At 39.9% G+C, this 26,306-nt stretch overlaps 1 protein-coding gene and 1 non-coding gene across 8 annotated transcripts in view; both read left to right on the top strand.

The window, feature by feature from the left end:
- The window catches only part of CCAR1 (cell division cycle and apoptosis regulator 1), a 29,015-nt gene extending 2,867 nt beyond the window's left edge, over nucleotides 1–26,148 (top strand). For 2 of the 7 annotated variants that reach the window (XM_053948625.1, XM_053948624.1), the window contains exons 3-26: nucleotides 4,556–4,806; nucleotides 5,285–5,329; nucleotides 6,005–6,037; nucleotides 7,002–7,195; nucleotides 7,713–7,827; nucleotides 7,906–8,095; nucleotides 9,223–9,355; nucleotides 9,652–9,813; nucleotides 10,258–10,483; nucleotides 11,381–11,494; nucleotides 12,317–12,483; nucleotides 13,231–13,441; nucleotides 14,248–14,331; nucleotides 14,989–15,174; nucleotides 16,448–16,639; nucleotides 16,985–17,218; nucleotides 17,588–17,699; nucleotides 17,956–17,997; nucleotides 19,334–19,416; nucleotides 19,868–20,014; nucleotides 20,413–20,533; nucleotides 21,364–21,549; nucleotides 21,870–22,075; nucleotides 22,678–26,148. In XM_053948625.1, coding sequence (XP_053804600.1) covers nucleotides 4,556–4,806; nucleotides 5,285–5,329; nucleotides 6,005–6,037; nucleotides 7,002–7,195; nucleotides 7,713–7,827; nucleotides 7,906–8,095; nucleotides 9,223–9,355; nucleotides 9,652–9,813; nucleotides 10,258–10,483; nucleotides 11,381–11,494; nucleotides 12,317–12,483; nucleotides 13,231–13,441; nucleotides 14,248–14,331; nucleotides 14,989–15,174; nucleotides 16,448–16,639; nucleotides 16,985–17,218; nucleotides 17,588–17,699; nucleotides 17,956–17,997; nucleotides 19,334–19,416; nucleotides 19,868–20,014; nucleotides 20,413–20,533; nucleotides 21,364–21,549; nucleotides 21,870–22,075; nucleotides 22,678–22,737 — 3,494 coding nt within the window. In that variant the 3' untranslated portion in view covers nucleotides 22,738–26,148. The remainder of the gene's footprint in view (nucleotides 1–4,555; nucleotides 4,807–5,284; nucleotides 5,330–6,004; nucleotides 6,038–7,001; nucleotides 7,196–7,712; nucleotides 7,828–7,905; nucleotides 8,096–9,222; nucleotides 9,356–9,651; nucleotides 9,814–10,257; nucleotides 10,484–11,380; nucleotides 11,495–12,316; nucleotides 12,484–13,230; nucleotides 13,442–14,247; nucleotides 14,332–14,988; nucleotides 15,175–16,447; nucleotides 16,640–16,984; nucleotides 17,219–17,587; nucleotides 17,700–17,955; nucleotides 17,998–19,333; nucleotides 19,417–19,867; nucleotides 20,015–20,412; nucleotides 20,534–21,363; nucleotides 21,550–21,869; nucleotides 22,076–22,677) is intronic. The other 5 variants (XM_053948628.1, XM_053948626.1, XM_053948627.1 and 2 more) reach the window with 5 other exon arrangements.
- On the top strand, nucleotides 12,102–12,165 carry LOC128791901 (small nucleolar RNA SNORD98). Its single transcript, XR_008432221.1, has one exon. It is a non-coding gene; the product is annotated as a small nucleolar RNA SNORD98 (small nucleolar RNA).
- Nucleotides 26,149–26,306: the final 158 nt, after the last annotated feature.

Raw genomic sequence — 26,306 nt, 5'->3', positions numbered from 1 at the left:
CCTGGTGTCCTCTTCACGTTGTGGTGTCCTTTCCTGTTCCTGCTGCAGTACACAGTCACCGTGTCTGCATCCTCTTTCTTCCCCATGTGCTCTGCTGAATGCAGTCCCTGGGATTCTTCTGCCCAGCTGAAGAATCCCAACTAAAACAGCAGCTTGTTCCCCTGCTTTTTTAATACAAAGAGCACAGGAAGCATCTTTTGGAAGGTAAGCAGTGCTCTTTGACACTGCTGGGAGCTGAAGAAGTGTTTCCACTTGAACTTGCCCCTTTCAGTGTGAAGCTGTGACCTTCCAGAGAGGCTGTATTCCTAAGGAAGAGGTGCTGACCAGCCTCAACTGCTGCTCACCCGTGTTGCACCCAAGAAATGGTGCATATTGGCTTATCCTTGTGAATCTCAGTAAACTCATTTTAAAAATGTCATTTCAGAGGGTTGGCCTAAGCTGTTTCATGTATTTATGCATGCCAGCTGTTCTCATCCAAGTGTCAGGTTCCTTCTCAAAAGCTTTGAGGTGCTTGGGTATGAGGGAAGGAGATCTTCATTTTTGTGACACAAACAACATGATAAATAGTTTTTTTCAAGCTATCAGAAGCAGTGAGTAATGGTGTTAGAAACCCAATTTGATAATTGCAGAAAAGATAATATCAGTGTTGGGGGGGTTGTGTTTTTCATTGTTTTGGTTTAGGCAATTTTTTGGTGGATTTTTTTTTTTTTTAATTGCTGATGTGGATGCTGCCTTGGCCATCCCTGCTGAAGAAGTTACAATGAGTTAAAACTCTTAATTATTAAGGTGTGGCACACTAGTTGTAGACTGATGTGCTATGTAATGAAGGGTCTGTGATCACTTTGGGAGGGCTTATTAATTACTCTCTGTGCCTGTGAAATTAGAAGAGGGATGGGCAATTCCAGGTGCCAGCAGAGATCAATGTGTGAAGAGAAACTCCTACATGTGATCACAGTGAATTTTTGTCTGCTCCTCATCTCATGCTTTTCTGCATCACAAGGCTAAAACCAGAATAAAGCCCCCGCCATGGTGGTTAAGCATTGTTAAAGCATAAATTAAATCATGCCTACTACAGAAAATGACTTCTAACTTGCATAATGATGTGCAAACTCCTGAAACGCCTGCAAAGGAGAATTCCCTCCTCCTCTGTAGCTCTTCATTTTTGGCACCTCTCTGGTTTGTGTCACAGTGCTTGCCCCGTGCTGTTTATGGGCTGTAAGGGAAAGCCTGGCTCTATAGAACTGTAGTGCTGGGGAAGTCCTGGCTCTGCTGTGTTCTGCCTGATTGGTGGTGTTGTCTTTGCTGTATCAAGACTTAATTGCGTTGGAGTGAGGAATGGTGCAGCTGATGAGAGCTGAAATGCCTGCAGCTTAGTGTCTTGTTACTGCTGGTGGCCCTGTGAGGTGACTGAAGCAGTGTGTGAGAACAGGGTGAGCATGTGGTGAATCTCAGCCCACTAAGGAATAGGAGCTGGTGCACAGTGTGCTGGCTTGCTGTAAACAGATGTCCCATGACAAATAGGCTGAGCCTGGTTTCTAGTGCCTGCCTGTTAAAAGGAGAGGTTTTGGAGTAGGTTGTGTGATGTTTGTATTGCAAGTGTGTGAAACTTAAAGAAACTTGGAAGCCCAGGGACCCAATCTCACAATTTCTGACAACTGTGAGAAGTGTCCCAAGCCCTGCGTGGGGTACTCCTTTACTGTAATTCTAATAAACCTATGCCACTTACCAAGGAGACATATGTAGCTATGTGTTTTGAAGATGTTTCCCCAGCTTCTAGGGATCTTTAGGGTTTTAGGGTAGGAAGAGGGTCTACTAAATACCGTCTTTGTGTTGGTTGCAACAGAAATGTCTGTAACCTAACCCAGAGCTGCAGCCTGGGACCCCAGTTTGTCTGAGCCACCTTCCAGCTGGAGGTGCCACACAGTATTTGGTGCCAGTGGGAGTTGTTTGCACTGCATTTGAAAGAAGGCATCTCCATTGCTGTACTTACTGAGATGATTACAAATCCTGAGAAGCTATTGTTTGCCACTGCAGATGCTTGTTGCCAGTAATAATAATGTGGCAGTCAGATGTCAATTCCAGACTCAGTCTGATTCATTCTCTGTCTCTTGTTTTTCTGTGTGATTTTTCCTTTTTGTTCTCTATTTTTTTTTAACTAGTAATGCAAACTCAGTTGCCTAATTAATTGGAGCCTGTTCGACCAAGATGAGTACACAGATGAAAGGTAGTCAGATGAAAGTCCTGGAATACTTCGGGGCAAATCAGTGGGAACAAGATACAGCTTTGAAAAACTTGTTACTACAGGTGTTACCCTTTGAGAGGATCTTGGCTGTCTTTTGTCTTTGCCCTTTCTTAGTAAGTTGCTCTGCACTGTCGGAGACTATAGACACCCAGTTAATATTAAATGCTCCAAAAGTGACAGTAGAGATGGCAAAATGTCTTGTTTTTCCTTAGCTGACAAAATGGGATAAGGGTCTTAGGATGGGCTGGGAATTGCTTGAGATAATTCTGGGTTATGCTGAAATGGAAATTGCCATAGTGAAACGGAAGAGCTGAACAGTCCCAAGATCTGGTTTTGGGAGTAAGCATTTTTGTGGGTACCGTTGGTGCACAGAGTAGGAGGAAACTTGTGAAATTTGCTTTTGGTAATGCTTCCCAACTCCATCCCCCTGTGCTGGAACAACATTAGGATAGAACTTTGGACTGAATGACAATAGCTGGCATAGTCACACATGTTCAAAGGTAACAGCATGGAGCAAATTTCTGCACTAATGGGAATTTCTGCTCGGCATGTGGAAGTAAGAGGAGATAGATGAATGCATTGGTTATTTGCCTTGACTGAGCCAGCAAAGTATTACAGCCAAGAAAAGTGAAAGTTGTCCCAGGATACAGCAGCAAAGCTTTTGAATTATACTTAAAGGTCTGTTTAAGGTGTGTTATGTGAGACAGTGGTGAGGATCCAGTTGAGGGTGTCCTTCTGGATGGTCCAAACTGCACATTCAAATTGGAGCTGGTGATGAAGCAAGAGGATCAAGACAGTGGAGGGTTTGTCAGGAGAGAAGCCTCAAATTTTGTTTGCTGGCTTCTAAAGAAATGCAAATTTTGGAATTTTCCAGGGGGAAAAGTTAATTAAATGCTTTATGCTGCAGAATGCTTGATTTCACTTTTAAAATACTGTTACTTCCTGGAATGCTTATGTGGCAATATTTGATACAGATCATAGTGATAGCAATTATTTTCAGTGCTGTTTATGTATTTCTTTCCTGTTTCATTGCAAAATTATAAGATGATCAGTGCCATCAGCAAAGACTGCTCTACTGGAAAGGGCAGTGTGGTAGGAAGGGTGATGTTATTCAGGACCTGTTGAGTGGGGTACAGCATTATGGTAACAATCACCAACTACAAGCAGTGTTTTACTGCATGCCTGGAACAGGAATGAAAGGTTCATTTTGCATCAGTAAGAGCAGTGTGGAGCACAAACTCTGCAGGAATACTGTAAATCTGTTCCTCATTCCATTCTATGTCTTCGATGGCTTTGGAAGAGAGAAGAACCATGTTAATCTTGAATGTTGCTCAGTTCTGAAGATGGCTGGCTGAGCTGGTTTTGCTGGCAGTATGTTTCCCTGCAGAGTTTCTCTCTAGTTTTATTTAGACATGTGGACTAGACTGATAGTTTAATGATGTGATATATGATCATGCAGCTGCTGATAACTTTTTGAAAAAGTCCTGCCAAAGAGGGAGCAGGTTTCCAGATACATTTGCAGTTTTTTTGCTGAGATTTGCATTTTGCAGGGTTCTTCGTCACCCAAAAGATCCATCTGTATGTAAATCTTGAGCATACCTTGTTCAGAAGCATAGCCTGTGCATTTTTGCTCCTCATGATTTGCTTATGTTCTGTGGTGAATTAAAAGCTGGCATGACAATAAAATAAACTAATCTTTCCTTCTAGGCTGTTTGAGTCTGGGCAGCCCAAACCCTTTCTATTAAGAGCTGGAGAGAGCTTGAGTCCCCTTTTACATGCAGACTGATTAAACCCTCTGTTGTTACAAGGCTGTTCCTTCTCCACCAGCCCCCACTTCACAGGGCACAAAGACAGTACTGAGTGAAGCAAAAACTTGGTGATTTCAGAGGACACGTTCCATAAGCCTCTGTTTCAGAGATGCTGTTACAGTAAAGCTTTCTCTTGCCCTCAGATAGAATGCAATGTATTAATTTACAGAGCAGAGCAGCAGTCTTCATTTGGCTCACCCAGAACCTGGAATACCTTCAAAAAAGTACACGGGGTGGGGGGGGGTGTAGGTGCAGGTAGAGATGACAACTACAGAACTGTAAAATCATGAGCAGCTCTAGAGAAGGAAAAGTAATGGTCTCTGCTCCTTTGCTGTGGTTTACTGTTGGTAGATGAATTTAGAAGATAAGCTAGTGGGATGTGATCCTTTGTCTTGAATTTTGGAACGTGATTCTTCTCCTCGGTGAGCCCGGCTGTGGCGCAGAGCGTCGTGAGCCGGGCTGTCCGCGGTGCCGTGGGCGCTCACCGGCCCCATTCTCTCTGCAGCTGCCCTGGGCGTGCAGCAGCCCTCGCTGCTGGGAGCCTCCCCGACCATCTACACGCAGCAGACGGCGCTGGCAGCCGCGGGCCTGACCACCCAGACCCCCACCAACTACCAGCTGACGCAGAGCGCCGCGCTCCAGCAGCAGGCGGCAGCCGCGGCCGCGGCCCTGCAGCAGGTAAAGCACACACAGCGGCCGGCGCTCCCCGAACTCCGTAAAGCTAAAGGATCCAGGAGGAAAGGAGAATGGAAAATGGTGAACATTGCAGTGTGAACCTGTCTTATCGATGGCGGGGGGCTGGGTTTATAGCTAGCAGTGGTGGAGTTAATCTGTGAAGGTGGGGATTTGGGCTGTGGAGGAGCTGATTTTTGGCTGTGGAAAGCCCTTTGGGTTTGGCTGCACCTAAACTGAGAATTTCAAGTATCTCACGTCATTATATATATCCTTTATGGGATTTTGCATGATTTCATAATGTGCCCTAAATACTGTCTTAAGTGTCAGACTTAACAAAAGCTGCTGACTTTAGCTAGAAAGAGAACATCAGCGCCGACTCTAAAGGCTCAGAAAATTTGTTATGAAAATTATATACATTGATATTTTTAGTTATTTTTAATTAAAATTGTTTAATGTTAATTGTTTTTATCTAGAACTTGCTAAGCAGGTAAATTATACTTTATATTATTGTGGTAATAATTCTCCTGTTTATGAGATATTTTGCTTTTATCTGTTTCAGCAATATTCACAACCTCAGCAGACTCTCTATAGTGTACAACAACAGGTTTGTCTGATTCTTACTGTGTACATCACAAATAACTTAAAAAATAATGTCGATTGTGTGTCTTGTAGGATTTGTCTCCGAAATCATCCTCATATGGGAAGTTGTTAAAGAAACTTAAGTAATACTTTGTGTGGCAAAAGAGAGCTTGAAGTTCATAAACTTGGAAAGACGTATGCAGAATGGAAAGCTGCCTACCTTCATGCAAAAACAAATTTAAAAAATACGTACTGTTCCATGTGTAAATGATTCTCTGCTAAACTTTGCTCCAAACAGGGCCGTGTATTTTAACTGCTGGAAAGACGCTGTCCAAAAACGTTCCCTTTTGGATTTTTGTTATGATCTTCAAACTTAACAGGATTTTTTAAAAAGAATGAAAGTACAAGGGAATTACATGCCTAAGCTGTTCCAGCTGCCAAATTTTTTTTTGGTATTGCTATTAACTTTCAGTTCAAAAAAATTTAACATTTCTCCTTTCTGTGTAAAGCCGGGTTATACAATCTCAAAATTAACCCCATAAGCACAGTTTTACAGATGTGCAAACTACTGAAATGACCAAGCCCTAGAAAACTAGTAACTGATTCAGATTAAGCAAAAACTCTTACTTGTAAAGAGGAGGTAGAATTGTACAATTTCCTTAAGCATATAAAATTAATTTATAACTTTATTTATTTTAAGTTGCAGCAACCTCAGCAGACCCTTTTAACTCAGGTTAGTTTGGTTTTATTGTTTGGTCTTCATCCCCAAACAGATAATGCAAGAGTGCAAATTTGTCACATCTTGGTATTTTAATCTGTAAAATGAACTAATATGAATGGACATTTTATTGGTACAGGTTTATTTATCCAGATGTTAAAATATGCATAGCCTTGGTTTCAAAAATTAATAGCAACCACTTTTCCTTAATCTTGAAGGGAACATGTGTGTTGATTATATCTTAATTTTTTTTTTTGTTTGAACTTCAAGTGTCCAGTTGTTTTGCAGTAAATAACAAAACGGGGAAGATCTTTCTCTTCTTTGTGAAGGAATTTAATTTCCTGTATTAACAGTATGTGTATAAAGAGGTTTAAAAAGAGCCTTGCTGAGCTTAACTGGTTTAAAACATGCAGCCATTTAACACACTGCAAAATGCTCTAGTTCCATTTTCACTTGAACTTTTAAGCAGGCTTTGAAAAGGTAAAAATGTTTGACTTGATTTCATTATCTTACTGTGTTCTGCTTTTGTAAGGGAAGTACATGAACTGTTAGGGAAGGGTTTGTGTTGGTCTCAGCCTTTACTGACTTCTACTATTACAGGTGGCATATAAATGCAGAATGACCTCTTAAGCGTTTATTCCTAGCAAAGTTGGGAATTTATCTCCACTTCAGGGCCACTGTATGAGTTACCTGTAGACAATAATGCAGTCTTCATATTTTTTGTCTGGACAAAGTGCATTTTTGGGGGAAGCTGACTCTTGTAAAAGAGAAGGATAAACAAAGCCAGTCTTCATTCAAAGTAAGATACATGTGATCTTCAAAAAAACCCAACAAAAACCACAAGAAACTTCCACCGTCTGAAATGCCTGTTCTAGGTGCTGTAGTCATTTTAAACCGCTGTCTCTGTGGCTCAAGGACCTGTTCCCTGTCAGTGTGCCAGCTGTTACAGGACTGAGAGTTGGCTTTGTTTTGCTTGCAGCCAGCAGTGGCGCTCCCGACCAGCCTCAGCCTGTCCACGCCCCAGCCGGCAGCACAGATCACTGTCTCCTACCCGGCCCCCCGCTCCAGCCAGCAGCAAACCCAGCCTCAGAAGCAGCGTGTCTTCACTGGCATGGTCACTAAGCTACATGATACGTTTGGCTTTGTGGATGAAGATGTCTTTTTTCAGCTTAGGTAAGCTGTGAACGCTCGCCTGCAGATGTACTCTGTGATGCTCTCAGTAATCAAAGGTTTAGATGCTTGCACGGTAATTCTCTGTGCAACAGTGTGTTGTTTTCATTCAACAGTGAAAGTCAGAGAGGTTAATAGATGCTAAGTCTGAGGTACTTCATGTGAATTTTTGAATTTTTTTAATACGAAGCCCAAAGCTGGGAGACCCAGAGGTTACTAGCTTTGTGTAATAGAAAATTGCAGAATTTGTGGGTGATTAAAAGCATAAAACCTGCTGTCTGCATGTCCTAACTTGGGACTGTGTGGGGAACTTTTCCCTTAGGGCCAAAGACATGGATTTACTAAGTTCCTGTGCGTTCCTGAAGTGAAGCAGGTAGCACTAATGCTGAATTTGGGAATAGATGCTGTTCCTGTAAGCTTTTTAAAATTAATTTTGCCTACTTTCTCCCATGTTGAAATGTAACATGCAAAGAACCTAGCTAAAAAAGCCTCTCACGTGCATTTTCTGTAACATTTGCAGTGCTGTTAAAGGCAAGACACCTCAGGTGGGTGACAGAGTTCTGGTAGAAGCTACTTACAATCCCAACATGCCGTTCAAATGGAACGCCCAAAGGATCCAGACGCTGCCCAACCAGGTAGGAGGGGTTGCGCGGTGTGCCGGGCAGAGGCCGGCTCGGCTGGAGCTCACTGCCGACTCGCTGTGTCTCTGTCAGAACCAGAGCCAGGCGCAGCCGCTGCTGAAGACGCCGCCGGCCGTCCTGCAGCCCATCGCGCAGCAGACCTTCGGCGTCCAGGCGCAGCCGCAGCCGCAGTCCCTGCTGCAGGCGCAGATCTCAGCAGCGTCCATCACACCTCTGCTCCAGACGCAGCCGCAGCCGCTGCTGCAGCAGCCGCAGCAGAAAGGTGCTCCTTCAGTGCTCGCCTTGTTGGGGGGTCACTGGTGCTCGGTGGGCAATGGTTATTTTCTTGCTAATCGGAAGGCTGAAGTAATAGCTGAAATAACATGGAGGGGATGTATTGAGTTTTCAGGTTGAATATGTCTTCCTGCAGCTTTGTGCAAGGCGCATTGCCTGCAGTAGCTCAGAAATCACCTGGTTAGTGAAATCCCCACTGTGAAATCCCCGTGGGCTCCTGTTCACGTTAAGATTTTGTAATCCGAAAGCAAATTCAATGTAATTTTTGTTCTTTCACAGACATGTAGGGAGTTGAAAGTATTGATAGCAGTGCAGTCCTTCAGCATCCTCTGCAGTTTTCCACAAAATCAGGTTTTGCAGTTGTGTTGTTAAAGCTGTCATTTTTTTTGCTTATTAATTTCAGTTAGCCATGTGTGCATCTGAAAGAAGAAACACTGCCAAACATGGCAAATCTAAAACAAAGGTGGTGAAGTCTCTTGAACTTCAGGTGGCTGAGGAATCCGTGGTAGAAGTGATAATATTAGGAGTGGTCTTAACACAGTAAAAGCAAGGGTAGAAGAACCGAAGCAGAATTGTTTTGCATAAATGCTTACTATAATCTAAGTAGTCATCGTTGTTCGTTGGTGTTTAGTAACATTTGCTCCACTTAAATCAGTTGGTTAAATGTCTTGAGGCAAAGAAATTATGTGCTGAGGGATTGATGTAGCGGTATGATACATTGATTTAGGAAAATTTTTCAGGATGCCAGTTATTTTTATGTATGTATAGCCTTAAAAAGAGGATTTCAGTTTTCCTTCAGTTCAGTGAGTAGGTACTCTATTTGTAATTTAAGTTTTTGAAAAGGCTTAGCTGTTTATTAAGATAAATTCTATGTGCTTAGGTTATATTGGCTTTCATCTCAAGAAGATGCTTTTAAACCAATTTCACTTAAATAGAGCGTCAGTTTGCCTCAGTGAAGACTAGCTTAGGTCTCCTGAGTTTCTTTGGGTGGGTGTTAATAATGGATAAATTTGACTGTAGAGTTAGGTTAGGAAATGTACACAAGTGAAACAGCTGTAAGCAGCAATGTTTGCCAAGTGCAGATATTCTGTATTGATGCTGAACATTCTGTTTCAGGTGGTTTGTTGCAGCCCCCAGTCCGTCTGGTTTCACAGCCACAACCAGCTCGAAGACTGGACCCACCATCCAGATTTTCTGGGAGGAATGACCGAGGTGGAGACCCTATGCCAAACCGAAAAGATGACAGGAGGTGTGTAGACCAGACTGTGATCTGAGCATTCCATGAAGACCTTTCCTCACCCAGAGCTGAGCTGCTTGCTCCAGAGTGGGTCAGCAAGACCCACAAGTTGTTACCCTTAGGAATTAGGGAAGAGTTCTTATCTGCCTGAAAGTAGGGAGTTGTGGAATCAGTTTTTCTTGTAAAGAGACTCTACTGAAACTTCCCTTTTTTGAGTTGTCTCTGACAGCTCTGGCTTCTGTTGTGCTAGAAATCACTTTGTGTTACCAGCCTGCAAAAATATTTGTATTTTGTGTGTGTCCTTTAAGTCGTGAAAGGGAGCGAGAGCGACGCAGGTCCCGGGAGAGATCTCCCCAGAGGAAACGCTCCCGAGAGAGATCGCCCCGACGGGAGCGGGAGAGGTCCCCGCGGAGGCCCCGGCGCGTCGTTCCTCGTTACACCGTGCAGTTTTCCAAGTTTTCATTGGACTGGTACGTTTATAGTGCCAGGTGTTTGCCTACAGTTCACGTAATCGTGGCACAGCTTACTGTGAGCTGTGTCAGCCCACGTGTGTGTAAGTGGGTGTTGAATGGTGATCTTGACTTCAGAGAAGGGTCAAGTACGTAATGGCTAAGAACCTTGTATGATAAACTTGCTGGAGGTTCTGTGTTACTTTAGAATGCTATTGCAAAATCGCTTTATAGCGTTGTGTTTAATGAATATGCCCTAACATGCAGACACCTGAATTGGAAGAGTGTTTAATAGTTACTTTTTTTAAAACTTCATCTGTGACATTCAAACCTACGTTCTTGAGATTTTATATATACAGCATCAAATATACACTGGTTGTATTGCCAATTAATATACCTCTTAATGATGTACTTTGTTAATAGTTCTTAATTGTTGTATCTTTCAAATTCTGCTGTGTCTTTCAGCCGTAGCTGTGATATGATGGAGCTGAGGAGGCGTTACCAGAACTTGTATATCCCGAGCGATTTCTTTGATGCTCAGTTTACGTGGGTGGATGCTTTCCCTATGTCTAGACCATTTCAGCTGGGAAACTACTGTAATTTCTATGTAATGCATAGAGAAGTAGATCCTATAGATAAGAACGCTGCTGTCCTTGATCCACCTGATGCTGATCATCTCTACAGTGCTAAGGTTTGTATGCTTTTCCACCGATACCACTATTCATTAGAAATTTCTTTTATCAATAGGATGCAAAAGTGGGTATAACTGAACTGAAAATATTCTGCAGCCACTTGAGCAAAATACAGTATTTTAAACTTTTCAGTAAAAAGGTAGTATGTAGAGCTTAAAGAATCACGGCTGAAATTCAGTTTGTTTTTCTGTTACTAGAGCTGTGCTAAATCTTGCATTTACAGAGGCATCTTCCATTGTCTGCACGCAGTTGCAGTGATATGATTATAGGAAAGAAAGCCAACTCCTGCAAGGTCTCTGAATGATTTCTTAGGCAATTAATTTTGAGTAGTTAATGGAGTCCTTTTTATTTCTTCAAGGATACTTTCTGTGCAGTTTGTATTATTCTGTTTAGTTATTCTTTCCTATTCATCTCAATTATACTATTTATTGTTTTGTTTGAAGTAGATTGAGAGCTATCTTTAACATGTAATACTTCTAACACAGATTGGCAAAATCTCAGACCTATTTTAATGACATACTTCAAATGGAAGAGGTTCTAGGAAAATGTTTTGATAAAGGGGTCTTTTATACATGATTACAACCCCTGATGCAGCATATTTTGATATTCAGATAGAGATAGACTCAACTTACTCGCCTTCTGTGTACAAAAACTGTAAAGCTCAAGTATCAGACATGCTGGTTTTTCAGTCTGTTTGGGCAGAGCAAGAGCTGCCTTTCAGAAGGTTGAGCTTCAAAACATAGTCAGTAACTGAGAAGGATCATCCTGTTTTATCATACACCTGTTTAGGTGATAGAGCAACCTTGTTAAGTTTTGGTGTGTGTTTTTGCAAGTTGTGGTCATTGTTTATCAGTTGTAGTGAGACCTTCACCAGACTGCTCTGACTCTCACCACAGGTGATGTTGATGGCTAGTCCTAGCATGGAAGATCTCTACCACAAGTCATGTGCTCTGGCTGAGGATCCCCAAGAACTTCGTGATGGATTTCAGCATCCTGCTAGACTTGTAAAGGTAAATATGCTTCAATGCCAGACACTTTTGGCAATAAAGGTTGGTTATAGAGCTTTGCTGTTTTTGACAATAAGAGAGGAGTTTGTAGACAGCTGAATGATGACTTCATTTTTCCTCTGGATAGACCTAGTTTATATGTCAATTCCTTTTCCACTTTATAGGAGCTTCATATTTACTGCTTTGTTCCACTTAGGTAAATTAAAATAATTAACTTTGTTAGCTGCTTTTTACAAGCACTTATTGATTTTGTAAGGGCTCAGTTGTGAAGACAATATAAGTGAAGCAACAGTTAAGCAGCTGGTGTGTTAAGTGAAATTTAACCATTAAACTGAACAAGCTGTAAGTGCTGTGGTGTTTCAGGACAGCAGACTTGTTTTCCAGTTGAATTCTAACTTACAGCACGCGGGAATACTTTCATTTATAGGTATGATGCTCTTGTGGTCTCACCTTCTGTGGCTTTTCTTCATCACTTTTAAGCAGGCGCATCTCTAAATGTTAAGACACCATTTAAATTACTGTCTGTCTTATGGGTTAGAAAGCTTTTAATTGCAAAGGGACAAGCCTACATCAATAAACAAATTTGATGGAAAATCTTGAAAGCAAGAATGAGTGATGATGTTTTAAACCTATTCCATTGCTGAAATAATCTGTGGAAAAAAATAACTGAACTCTTTCTTGACTGATTTTCATTTTCAGATTTCAAAATAATTTCACGGTTTACTCACGGATTTCAGTGTGTGTGCTATGAAATATTCTTTGCACTTCGGGAAAATGACTTTTTATCCCTAGCAGGGGAACATTCAGAAGACTCTTTTTGTCTAGTTTTTAGTGGGTATGAAAGGCAAAGATGAAGCTATGGCTATTGGAGGACACTGGTCCCCCTCACTGGATGGACCTGATCCAGAAAAGGACCCTTCGGTGCTGATAAAGACGGCAATTCGTTGTTGCAAGGCTCTTACAGGGATTGACTTAAGTGTGTGCACGCAATGGTAAGTACTGTACTGCAAAGCCAAGTACACTGTAGAAATAAATACTTGTCTGTTACCAGGACTTAAAAAAAAAAAAAAAAAAAAAAAAAAAAAAAAAAAAAAGCTGGAGAAACCCTTTTTTCTTTGTCAACTGCTCTTGGTAGTTCAGGTGAACTACTCAAAGGATGTTCTGTTTGGTAATCAGTTTGATTGGTGCCAACTGTGCTGAATACTGCATTAAGAACTAATTAAAAATTCTGGGTTTATTTTGACATGTTATACTGTAATTTTTTTAATGAATGTGCGTTGAAAATATTTTTCATTTTGTGCATAGCTGGAGAGGATCGTCAAGAGAACTTCATTTCATTATTCTTTTGTTACAAATAAATAGCCGTTTGTTATACAGCCATATTTTCTCTTGATGAGTTTCTGTCCTGTGTTAACACTCACTGTAGTTGTACCAATACCAGGAAAGCCTATTGTATGCTAAATTTGAAGTTCTTCAACAACTTCTATTTGCACATAAAACCTACTTGGGCTAAACAACAAGTTGTATGAAAAGCATTTTGTTGGTTTTCCTCCTTTTCAGTTGCGATACCTTTTTACAAGTGTGCCAAAAGAGAAAATATGGCTTCCATAATTTTTTTCTTTAGATAAACCTCAAGGTCTTGCAGCAAAATTTCTTTACTTGATGTGCTACAAGTGATCTAGGCTCTTTAAAATGTATTGTAGAATTTTTTTTCCAACATGCTTCTTCCCTTGCAACAGGTACCGTTTTGCAGAGATTCGCTACCATCGCCCTGAGGAGACCCACAAGGGGCGTACAGTTCCAGCTCATGTGGAGACAGTGGTTTTATTTTTCCCGGATGTTTGGCATTGCCTTCCCACCCGCTCAGAGTGGGAAACCCTCTCCCGAGGATACAAGCAGCAGCTGGTCGAGAAGCTTCAGGGTGAACGCAAGGAGGCTGATGGAGAACAGGCACTGAACGCTAATCCCTTTTTCTATTTCTGCTTCTCACAGGCACAGGAACACAGGCACAAAATGCACACCACATACTACACTACATACATACATAGGAGGAACATAACTGGTAACAATGACTGGTAAACCAGCTTTCAGCAGTGTAGTGGATGTTGCTTTTTATTTTTATTTCAGCTAGTTCACTAACTTTAAATGTGTATGCTGATATCACAAACGGAATTAAATTGTGCTTATGATGCGCAGAAAATTTTTTATCGTAGACATAGTTGCTGGAATCTGGGACCAGTTGTTGAGTGAGATTCAGTTTATGAATAGCTGTCTTCAAACATTTTGCCATTTTCTGAAATTTCTAAATTCTCTCTTGTGGCCAGTTCTAATTGTGATATTTGAAATTGAACAAACACTAGTCTGAAACATCTGAATTTCAGGCCACGTGGCTGATCAGCATCTTGGAATAAGGGAAGGTCTGACTGAACAAAGAGTAATTTGGGGGATTTAAAATGTGGGGGAAGATCACCCACTGTGTGGTTACTGGAGACCAGCAGTGTCTGTGTAACCCCAATATCCTTTGTGGTGTTGCTTATCACCCTTTTGTGTTCCACAGATCTGGCTTGTATTGGCTGAGTGGCACTGTGATCATTTATAAAGTGGTAGAATGTGTGTGTGAACTTGTCTAAATAATAACTTTAGGAGAAGACTATCTGAAACAGTTGTGACCTTGCACAGATCAGCATCAGAATTTAAAAAATAACTGAAATGCTTTCAAGCTTTCTGAATGATAATTTTGAAATTTTGTTTGTCAGGATGAAGAGGAAAAGGATGATGGGGAAGCTAAAGAGATCTCTACGCCTACGCACTGGTCTAAACTGGATCCAAAAACAATGAAGGTAACAAACGCTTCTGAAAATTTGATTCCGTTGTACTTTTTCACTTTTAAGACATGATCTGAAATGCAGCTGTATGTTCCCTTAACTGAGAAAGAAAACTTCAGTAGTGTTTTGCTTAATTTATAGGTACTAGGTGTGGTATCACAGTATGCAGGGATGACTCCTGGTTGTAGAAAGTAGAATACAGCTAATTGAATCTATTCTGTACTTTGTACAATTAAAGGTTATCACGTATGGTACATTAACTGGAAAACGAGAGTTCTGCTGTAATCTGCCAGGTTACTACTCACATTAAAAAAATGTGGGGTCTAAAATACTTGAGTGATACATTTTTGTACAATTACTGCCTTTTTAAACTATGTCAGGAGACATAATAAAAAGTTTCCTCAAAAGCAATAGTAATAATAAACTGTTTTACTTAAACAAAATCTTTCCCTACCTCTGTGAAAAGTTCCTCAGAAAGAAGTTTTTTTGTGGAAAACATCAATTTAAATGTAATATGTTTGTTTTATCAGTAACTATTAGTGTTTTTCAGCACATGTTTAAAAAATACAGTTGACTTTTCGGTGTTGTTGATTTTTTCCCCATTTTCTCTACTTAATCAAATGTTTTGTGATGTCACTGCTTGATACCACTCACAAAGCTTTTATTTACCAGGTAAATGACCTTCGCAAAGAATTAGAAAGTCGAACCCTTAGCTCTAAGGGACTGAAATCTCAGCTGATAGCTCGACTGACAAAGCAGCTGAAAGTAGAGGAACAAAAAGAAGAGCAAAAGGAGCTAGAGAAGTCTGAGAAAGAAGAGGAAGAGGAGGAGGATAGGAAATCTGAAGATGATAAAGAGGTTAGGATTTGGACTTACTTGCTTTAAGTCCTAAGTATGCATTAAATATATTAAACATTCGTGTAAATATGTATAAGCGTAAAAAGTAGAGGCATGTGCCTACTTCTGCTGGGATTTTGTTGTTCTCAGGTGACTGAACTGGGAACTCTTGCTGTGCCTTGAGCTGCTGAATTGGGAAGAAATCTTGGCCAGTTTGAATTACTTTCTATAGCCAAATCAGCTTAAATATACCACTGCACTAAGGGTGTCTGAATTAATGTTTGACCTTAAATCTAAGGAAAAATAAATCCAAGCCTCCTGAAAAAAGCCATGCTCAAGACGAGTGAACACTTAACAATTCCTTAACTCCTTAAACCTACATGAAAAACAGTTGCTTAGTTCTGTTAGCCTCTGTGTCTCTCAGTCCAGCTTCTTCATGTGGCAGGTGGTTTGCTTGGGTTTGTTTTCCCTTATTATGAAGCTTTAATTTTTGCTTTTGGATACTTGCTGTGTACTGGAATTTCTCAGTTTTTTGGTCTGTAGTTGCAGTGCTTAGTCTGGTTTGCTATTTCACAAAGATAAACAGAATCTGTGCTGCAAGGCCAAAGCTCAACCACAGAAAGGGGGCAGAAATGTTTGGAGAATGGCTTTTGCTTTAGTTGCTTTTAAACCTGCCTTTTTGTATGTTACCTGCTAACCTGTATGGGATGATAGGAAGTTTTATATTTTTATATACCTCTGTAAACCTTGTTGAGGGAGGAAAGGCCACGTGCTTGCTAATTCTGTCAGCTGCTGCTGCCTTCTCCCACAGCTTGGATGGGGTTCAACTAGCTTGGGTTTCTTGTCACAGCTTTCTTTAGGATTGAAGGGGAGCTGTGATTGTGCTGGCTTTTTATAAAGCACAAGCTCTGCCATGACTTTTTTTTGTAGTCAGGAAACTTCAGTATTTGTCTTTGGGCAATCAGTAAGATGGTGACATTTTATGTTTTGTAACCCTTCATTTCATTTGCATCAGGTATATCTATAGAGATAGCATTTTCCATAATCAGGAGTTAGATAAATTGTCATCTGGTACCTGTTAGAGCTGTGTTGGGTGTCTTTGGAGAGATGAGGTATGAAGCCTTTCTCTTCCTTTGTAAGGAGTAAACAGCACGCTGTGCTGTACAGCTGTGCGTTGCTTTCAGCAGCTTAGGCTTTCCTTTGCTCAGGAAAGCAGTGAGTCCCAAAAACTAATGTAGAGGCTGAAACTTCAGCTTTGGAACATGCTCCATGTTGGTTTTCGGTCCCTTTTTAGGAAGAGGAAAGAAAACGCCAGGAGGAGCTGGAACGTCAGCGGCGGGAGCGGCGCTACATCCTGCCGGATGAGCCGGCCATCATCGTGCACCCCAACTGGGCAGCCAAGAGCGGCAAGTTTGACTGCAGCATCATGTCTCTGAGTGTTCTTCTGGACTACAGACTGGAGGATAATAAAGAGCATTCCTTTGAGGTACCACAGCAGTGCTGCAGTTAGCTCTTCTTTGTAGTTTCTTTGGAGTTTCGTGTGAAAATTTCTACATTGCCGGGTCTTTGGTAGGTGGTACGACAGCAGTGTCCTCACTGCGTGGTATCCAGAGGAATCCACAGGTTTTCAGGTATTGAGTGGAATTTGTCAAGTTGTTTAAGGATTCCATGTTCAAACCAGATAGTAAGAAATCTGACACTCCATAAAGTTCTGATATGGTGTAAGTTGCGAAAATTGCACCTCATAGCTATTTTACCATGATTATATAAGTTTTTAATACATATTTTAAAACTTTTTGTCACTTCTCTTTTCTTTCTTCTTTATGTGCAGGTATCATTGTTTGCAGAACTCTTCAATGAAATGCTTCAGAGAGATTTTGGTGTCAGAATTTACAAAGCACTGATTTCTCTCCCAGAGAGAGAGGACAAAAAAGACAAAAAAAGCAAAAAAGATGAGAGAAAAGAAAAAAAAGAAGAAAAAGATGATGAAACGGATGATCCAAAACCTAAAAGAAGGAAATCTGGAGACGATAAAGATAAAAAAGAAGAGAGAGATGAAAAGAAGGTCTGCATTTAGTTCATATGCAGTCCTAGCCTGTCTGGATAAATAGTAAAATGTTTCTGTTTAAATTTTACATTATTGCTTTCAAAAACTCAGCTCTACAATCGATATTAATTTTCAATATCAATTATTAATATCAATTGATTTGACATTTTGATCTATTTAAATATGTTTCAATTATATTTAGTAATTTAAAACTTTTACAGATGTATTGGGAGTATTTTAACATTCAGCTGTATCACTTAAATTTCTATCTATGTTCTTAGGTGACTAAACATAAATGTAGGCAAATTTTAACTGAATGCTAATAAGGTTTTTATTTCGCTGGGTTTTCATTCTGACTAGATAAATATTTAGGAACTTTTGTTACAGAGGGAAGATAAAAGGAAAGATGATTCTAAAGATGAAGAAGAAACGGAAGATGACAATAATCAAGAAGAATACGATCCAATGGAGGCAGAAGAGGCTGAAGATGAAGATGAAGGTATCTTGAACTATAAATTTTGTGACCTTTAACAAATTTTTATCATCACTGGTTATGTTCTTTCAAGCTGGAGAACGCACTGGAACTAAACAATTTAAAATTGCATTATTAAACTAATTTTATTTTAGTAAATTTGACCAGTTCTACGTAAAGTGTAAGTACCTTTACGCCAGGCATTGTGTGAACATAGTGAATATGAGCTAGCTGTGGTGCTCTAAGTAAGGCATGCATATAGAAGTGGTTTTATTTTTTTCAGAATGCAGACCACTCGCAACTCCCATTGAAGTCAGTAGGAGATGTGAGTATTCAGCACCTCTGAAAAACCAAGCCACTTTTACATGCCTAACTTCCTACTCCTCAGTCCTGGAATGCCACCTTGGTTTTAGCTAGGACAGAATGTGGGTGCTCTTCAGCACATGCTACAAGTTGTTTTTTGTTGGGGTGGAGTTGTGTTAGCCTGAAGAAATAGGGAAAGTGTCTGGAGGACTCTGCAGGCAACGGCAGCAGCTCTTCCCCTGCTCAGGGATTCAGAAAGGTGTAAAATATTGTGTGTGCTTTTTGGTTCGTACTTTGGGTAGTTGCCTTTTTGTGGCGAGGATTTGCTAGACATGTGGGTTTGAACTGTGTAGATACTGCACTCCCAGCATTTTCAGTTGTGTTTTTGGCAGAGTACTGCACCAGCCTTAAAAAACTGTGGTTTCCAGAATAACTCCTATTTGCTTATAATTTGTCTGTAAGAGTGGCCTGGGCTTGTCTGTTTTGTACAAGTGCTGCTGCTTCCCAGAATCTGTCCTTGTGCCATTCCCAGTCAAGAGGTGCTGAGAAAACCCAGCAGGCCATGGAGGTGCAGGAGAAAGCGATTGGTTCTCAGGAAACGGTTGGTAAAATTAGCCAAGTGTTGTAATACATAGTTTTTCCCAAGTTTTCCTCACAAGGAGGGTGAGCTTAAAGATGAACTTGGCACGTGATTCTCTGACCCAAGGCTTGCACATAAAGTACAGAGCTGCAAGCCAAAATCCATTGCAGCAGTTGTCTCATCCCTTTCTCTCTTTCAGTCTAGTTTTACTGTACTGCCTACCTTTAGACAAAAAACCTGCCATTTGTAATTCACATCTAGTAAGTGATGTGATCTGTAACTTCTTGGAGAATCTAAGTCATAGGAAGAGTAAACTCTCACTCAACATGAGTATAAACCCATGGTTTTAATTACATAGTGTATATGGGTTTTACTATTTGAAATATTTGAGAGTAAATAATACTGAATTTGAATAGGAATAACCATAGCTGAATGCAGACTCTGCCAAGCCTCATTAGGGAGAATTGTGATAATTTCCTGCACACCACTTAAATAAATGGAGATGTTGGCAGCGCTCATTTTGGCCTAGTTAGCATTTATTTCAGCTTGTGTGAAACAAACACAGGGAAAAAATTATAAATGGCTTATGTTAAAATAAGACTAGAGAAAAATCAGAATTTAACAGGGCTCACTTAAATGCATTTTTTATTATTTTTCAGGGAGGTATATTGCAGATGTTTGGGGGTTTATGTGGACTTTTATAGTGGCAACGTGTATTCTGTTCATGGTTATATAATTGTTTGCTGTGGGTATATTTAATTTTCTTTCTGTTTTGCAGACCGGGACGAAGAGGAAATGAACAAACGGGAGGACAGAAGAGAGGGAAATAAACATTGCAAAGAGAGGGCATCTAAAGATAAAGTAATTAACACCTTCCTTAATGACTGCATAGACCTTGTTAGAGGTGTCCTAATTACAGCTTAGCTTTATTTTTATTATAAGACCTGTTTTCCCTGTGAAAACAGCCGTTAAGTAAATGATTGAGGGCAGAAGGGATGTTTCCTATTTTATAATTAGATTAATTCTATGACCATTTTTTACATACTAGCATAAACAAAAGGAAATTGTGTCTACCAGCTATTTCTATCCATTGTGATGTATTTCTTCTAAATACTGAAAGATTACTTTTCATATATAGGTTAAATTAGTCTTAAATAACATGATCTAAGCAGGTAGTTGTTAGTAATATTAATTACTTGACTTAAAGTAACAATAAAATGAACAGAGAAAAAACCTTTGTTAAGTCAGAAGTTGGTATATTTTTGGAATGGTATTTTAACTCTCTAATGAGCCCATCATCAATTTTCTGTAGGAGAAAGACAAGACCCAGATGGTAACTGTTAACAGGGATCTCCTGATGGCTTTTGTTTATTTTGATCAAAGTCATTGTGGATACCTTCTGGAGAAGGACATGGAGGAGATCCTGTACACTCTTGGACTTCACCTGTCACGTGCTCAGGTTTTGTATACTACTAAAAAACTTTCCAAATGTTACAGGACTGCTTTAAGTGGGAGAAATGTAATTTAGCTTCTAAAGGCTTTACTTACATACCTGATCTCTTATTTTTATACAGCCACTTCATATTTACAACGAAATAAGAGTTTAATGTTTTGTAAATTGACTGGGAGTGAAAAGGTGAAGTTTGCAGCTTACAATATGCCCATACTGTATATGTATCTTTTGTCTCTAAATTGTATTTGTTCTTTTCCTAGTTCATTTGCATTTTAAGCCCCAGTATTTTAAAGTTCAAAAAGCTATGCAATTTCTTTTAAGTATTCCAAGCTAAACCGTTCTTGTTTAGGTAACAGGATGTCTGGGTATTAAATAACACCATTATTTCTTTCCATGTGTTGTAGGTCAAGAAGCTGCTTAATAAAGTAGTGCTTCGAGAATCTTGCTTTTACAGAAGACTAACAGATACTTCTAAAGATGAAGAAAACCAAGAGGAGTCTGAAGAGCTACAGGAAGATATGTTAGGTGGTATTTTTTTTTCCCCCATAAACTTCCAAAGAGTTATTTCTGTGTGATAATGAGAGTTCTGAAGTACTTGATTGCTTGCAGAAACTAATTGAGCCAGTTAGGAAAAGTAAATCTTTGGCAGTTCAAAAGTAACAGGGGTTTTTGTGCTTCCAACACATAATATTGCAACTCTAGCATAAATCTTAATATCTTGGAACAGGAAAGAGGACAGAGGTTAATGTTCAGTATTGATGAACATCATTCCCACGTTATTAGTTTTGAAGTCAGAAGCCTCAGAACTGCAGGTAGTAGAATGGAGCCTGAGTTTTGAAGACAAATTCCTGCAGGAAAGAGGCATAGAATGATGTCTTGAAAGAGAATGCTGCTCTTTGGCAGGAGGGAGAACTTGGGTCAGGGGAAGGAGAGAGGTGTGAGGGATAGACCAGCAACCTTGAGTCTGTATTTCTTCTCCGGAGGAGTGTGTGAGGCTGGTGCCCAGGGTGACATTGTGGTTACTGAGGACAGCCCAGCACATGTGGGTCTCTGTTCTCCTGAGGAGTGTCTGAGGCTGGTGCCCAGGGTGACATTGTGGTTACTGAGGACAGCCCAGCACATGTGGGTCTCTGCTCTCCTGAGGAGTGTCTGAGGCTGGTGCCCAGGGTGACATTGTGGTTACTGAGGACAGACCAGCACGTGTGGGTCTCTGCTCTCCTGAGGAGTGTCTGAGGCTGGTGCCCAGGGTGACATTGTGGTTACTGAGGACAGCCCAGCACATGTGGGTCTCTGCTCTCCTGAGGAGTGTCTGAGGCTGGTGCCCAGGGTGACGTTGTACTGCTGACCCGCTGCAGGGAACCGGCTGCTGCTGCCGTCGCCCGCGGTGAAGCAGGAGTGCAAGGCCGTGGAGGAGAACGTGGGGCTCATCGTGTACAACGGAGCCATGGTGGATGTGGGCAGCCTCCTACAGAAGCTGGAGAAGAGTGAAAGGGTGCGGGCAGAGATAGAGCAAAAGCTGCAGCTACTAGAAGAAAAAACAGGTAGGATGTTACTTTGAAGGCAGCTTATAGGGGTGCAAGGCACTGAGACTTCTTAAGTAGAAAAATCAATTTGGGTAATATTTGTGGTCTAAATTTTATTCAAGTGGAATGCAAGACTTCAAATGTAGTCAGAATTAAAGATTATCAAATGGTAATTCAGTTCAGTTTTTAATGTTCTTTAAAAATTACTGTTATAGTGTTGCATACAAATATTAATATTTGTATGAATATTAAGATGCAAAGAAGAATGTAAGAATATTAAAATGCAAAGTACACAGCACTGGAAGTGACTTGACATTTTCATTTCTTCCCTTCCTAAGATGAGGATGAAAAAACTATACTACAACTGGAGAATTCTAACAAAAGTCTATCTGCGGAGCTAAAAGAAGTAAAAAACGACCTTGGCCAACTACAAGAAAAATTGAAGACGTCAGATGATAAAAAATTGCAATTTGAGGGTCAGCTGAATAAGACAATCAAAAATTTAGCTACTGTTATGGATGAAATACAGAGTGTTCTCAAACAGGTTAGAATTGTTTAATTCCATTTTTTTATTTTTTTTTCGCAAACTTCTGTAGACTATTTATTGAAACAAACCCTTGAATATGAAAACAATTTTGACATGAGTTCAGGGCAGGAGCATCTTAACATATATAGAGAAGAAGCTTAATGTTTGATTATTGAAAGGTAGCAAATTAAATGCATTTTTTTCTTAACCTGCAATATATATTCCTAACTTTGGTGTTTTTAAAAAGGTATAAATATTCATGTAGATCTCAAACTTCTGAATGTTTTCCTGTCCTGATCTTATCCATCCCCAGCAGTCCAAATCTGCTCCTCTGTTTGACTGGTCAAGAGTACTTTTTCAAGGCAGAATTCAACTATTTCAGTATGTGGGAATATCTCAGTAAAATGAGTTTTAAGCAAAACCCAGAAGCTCCAGAGCATTTCTACCCCCCAGTTTTTCAGGAAGATACTGGAACTGATGATAACTAAACTGAGTAGGATACCAGTTCACATAGTACTTTAAAGATACAAACAGTGCCTATGTCTCATGCTGCTTTACAGTTTGCAGGAGAAATACAGCTTCTACAGTTCCTCTCATCCTCTCCCTTTTTCCTTTTGAAGGACATTGTGAAGAACGAAGATAAAGACCAGAAATCCAAAGAAAATGGAGCAAACGTATGATAAACTGCTGCTGTTTAGAAGAATGGTGTTACATAATGTAATATAAATCATGATACCAGAATGTATGGGAAGTGATGCATGTTTGATTTTAGTAGTATAAATATCTTAGTTCCAAAAGATGTATAAAGTTTTATGAATGTGTCTGCTCCAGAAGATTGCTTGTAATTCTTAGCATTCAAGTTGAGACACTCCTCGAGTGAAAATAATTTTGCATTGCGAAAAGTTTAGGATGAACTTTGTTATAGTTTTAACCCTAATAAAGTTCATCAACATAACAAACAGTAGCAAGTATTTAATTACCAAATGTTTTTCATTGAAGTCTAGTGGAATCAAAATTTTCATTATTTATAGACTTGACATTTTTCGGTTTTTGTCTTTATTTCGGTCTAATTAGTCTTTTTAAATTCAAATATAAATCACAAAGTAGCATGCTGCTTAATTTTACAAGTAAAGTTTTTTTTAAAAAACAGCTTCTTGGATTTTTTTTTTTTGTTTTGTTTTCACTTGTCACAACTTTTTTTCCCTTCCAAATACAACTTTTGCTCCCAAAGCTGCTTGTATTAAAGCCTTGTAATATACAGCAGTTCGGATGAGTTAAGAAAGCAATAGAAACCTGCCAAAATGCTGGTAGAGTTCTGAGATTTATATGAAAATACATGGGCCTGTTTTAAATGTGTGTCATTTGTTTCACTAAATTGTTCTTATCTTTGGATTAATATATATACTCCTTTTTAATAACAAATGCAGTATATTAAGATGGATACTGGGCCAGCAGATGTCAAAATAATGCCTTACATGGAGAAAAAGCTGCCTTGGGTTAAATTTGGACTGCCAAAGTGGGTAATTACTGCTAAAACTTCAGTCCAACAAGAAAATGGATCCACAAGTAACTGTACTGCACATTGTAATTACAAAGGAGTGGGACACAACTTGGTTTGTTGAGAATGGGTAAGGTGGCCTTTCTTTGTGCCACAAATCCCTGGAGATGGAAACTCACAAGTTCATGTGACTTCCTTGTCAAAGGCAACTTACTCAAAGAATGTGAAATATCAACAGTTGTATTTTGGTGCAACTTTCAGGAAAATTAAGGGGTTTGAAAGTTGGGACAGAAGTGTTTTCTTACAGAAATGGTTACTTTTAGCAGATGTTTCCTTTTTTAGCCTAGATGTCCTAGGTAACTAAATACCTGTTAGGAAAGTCTTAAGTGCCATAATATGTATGAATAACCTACATGGAAACTCATGTAGCTTTAATAAGATACACATTAAAATGCCTGAATTTATGTTCAAAAGAGTCTAAGCTGGTGCTTTTATCACTTACCTTTCTTGGCTCTTTTGGAGCTAGACAAGTGAAATATCTCTCATTCAAGTAACATGCATAAGCTTCCCCCTCATTCATCTCATTTGAGTCATTGTATAATACCTGAACTCTTCACAGTCGAGTAGTAAGTATAAAAACACTAATTGTATATAAGTACACAGAAAATACATGTTTTAGAAATTGGGAGATAACCTCTCAGAATGCTTGAATGAGGATGGTGATAAATTTATCTTATGAAAAGCATTATCTGTGGTGTACAGATGGTGTTAAATTCTTTTGTAATCAAATTATATTTTTCACCTTTGCCTTTGTACAGATTGTTGACAGCATGTTTAATGTTAAGCACCATTTATGTAAATGGACTTGAAAGAATTGCATCTGAAATACTTTGTCCCTGAATTTCTGCAGTACGTGTGGACATACAAGAAAATAAGTCTAGAATTTAAGATAACAACATTTTAGTCACACTGGAACGTCTGAAATATTTTGCTTGGGTATTTTTACCTTAAATTGATTAGCTGAAAGCAGTTGTTAAAACAAGCAGGCCTCCTCATCTCGTTCTTCAGTGAGGGGCCCTGTGAGACAGTTGCTAGAGTGATACAGATTTTTACAATATTTAAGAAAAAGAGTATTTGTTAGAATGACTGTAATCTTTCTCCATATTGGTTTGATGCAACAGTGCTTCAGATATTATGTACAGTCTGCATTTATGTTGGAAAGGAAATTAAATGGGGCAAAGAAAAACGGGAAAAAAACCAAGGTTTTACAGCCTACACAGAGCTTGACCAGTCTCCTGAAGCACAAATAATCTGAGGGAGAACAGGCACCTCTTACAGACTTTGTGACTTGCTGGGCCAAACAGCACAAAGTTCTGTATATGACCCACATTGATGCTGTGTATTATTAGCTAAAGCTTCTTAGGATTATTCCCAGAAATATAACTAATTCTAAGGAAAATTGAGTGGAGTATGGAGTTTTGTAAGGGAGTTTTGCAGAATCAATCTTTTGTCTTTTGATTTATGAACAAAGTTTTTGTATTTCATGTCCACATTTCCCACCTTATGGTCTTTGCACTTCTGAGTTGTTTGTTATGTCCCAGTTACTGGCAGAAGGCTGCTGAAAGTGAGCCTTGGCATCCCACTTGTTTGGACTCCTTAAATCATCACAGATGCTCTATAGGAAGTAGTAAATCTTGGACTGCTTTGTTCTGTAGAGAGAGCCCTGCTACAGCAGGCCCATAAATGGAATATGATCTCTGCTTATAGACTTATTTCCCTCCCCTTTGCTATTTAGTCTAATGAGGGCAAATTAATGAGTTTAACCCTTCCAAAGTTACATTCAGCCCCGTGGATGTCTGTGGATGAGGCTGGGAAGAAAGATCCAAGTGCTACATGCATGCAGACTGACCTAGGCTAACAGAGGCTCTCCTGAGGCCCTTTTGCTTTTGCTAGGACAGTGAGAAGACACAAGTGTGTAGTTCCATTGCTACACAGAAATTGGCCATGGTGAAGTTTTGCCAGCTTTCTGTAGTGTTGAGGGTGGCATGCAGGAAATGGGGCTGCTGCCAGCCCTGCTGCATGTTGTGCCATGATGAAGACACCCAGGGTTTTCTTGACTCACCCAGTGCCCGGGCACTGCTGCAGGAGGACTCCTGGATTGCAGAATGACTTCCCAGTTCTTGGTTTGTCCAGTGTCCTCTGCCTCAGTCTGGAATGCCCTGAGTGTACAAAGGAGAGATTGGAATTCTCTCTCTGGTGTCTGGGGGTTTCCACAGATCCAGCTTTTACAGTTGAGTTCTTTCAGTATCTAACATTATAAAGCCTAGTCCTTTAACAGAGCTTCTTTTTCAGTGTTTAAGTGCTTTGAGAGAGAGGAATGGCTTCCAGTCCATCTTTCTGCTGAGTAATATGCTGTGTGAATATGTTTGGACTTACGTGACAGTTAACTTTCACTGATAATTTTGTCCGGAATGTGCACAAAATGTGTTTTTTCTCTGGCTTTTCTGTATTGTTTGTGTACCCAGGTCAGGTTCTTACCTTGAATGCGTTTGTTCAGTGCAGTTTATATTTTAAAATATAAAAGATAAAATAACTCATTTTGAGTGACTGAGTCTTACAGCCAGCAGCAGATAGCTAAATGTGTAGGTGGCACAGTCACTACACTTAACACTTTCTGCTATCTTCAGAAAGCAGAATTGGGTCAAGCAGAAGTTCAGCTGGGACTTGAATATTGCCATGCAGTGTGACAAT

This window comes from Vidua chalybeata, chromosome 8 (genome assembly GCF_026979565.1).
Source record: "Vidua chalybeata isolate OUT-0048 chromosome 8, bVidCha1 merged haplotype, whole genome shotgun sequence".
NCBI classification, from domain to species: domain Eukaryota; kingdom Metazoa; phylum Chordata; class Aves; order Passeriformes; family Viduidae; genus Vidua; species Vidua chalybeata.
This window is presented reverse-complemented; position numbering and strand designations above follow the sequence as displayed.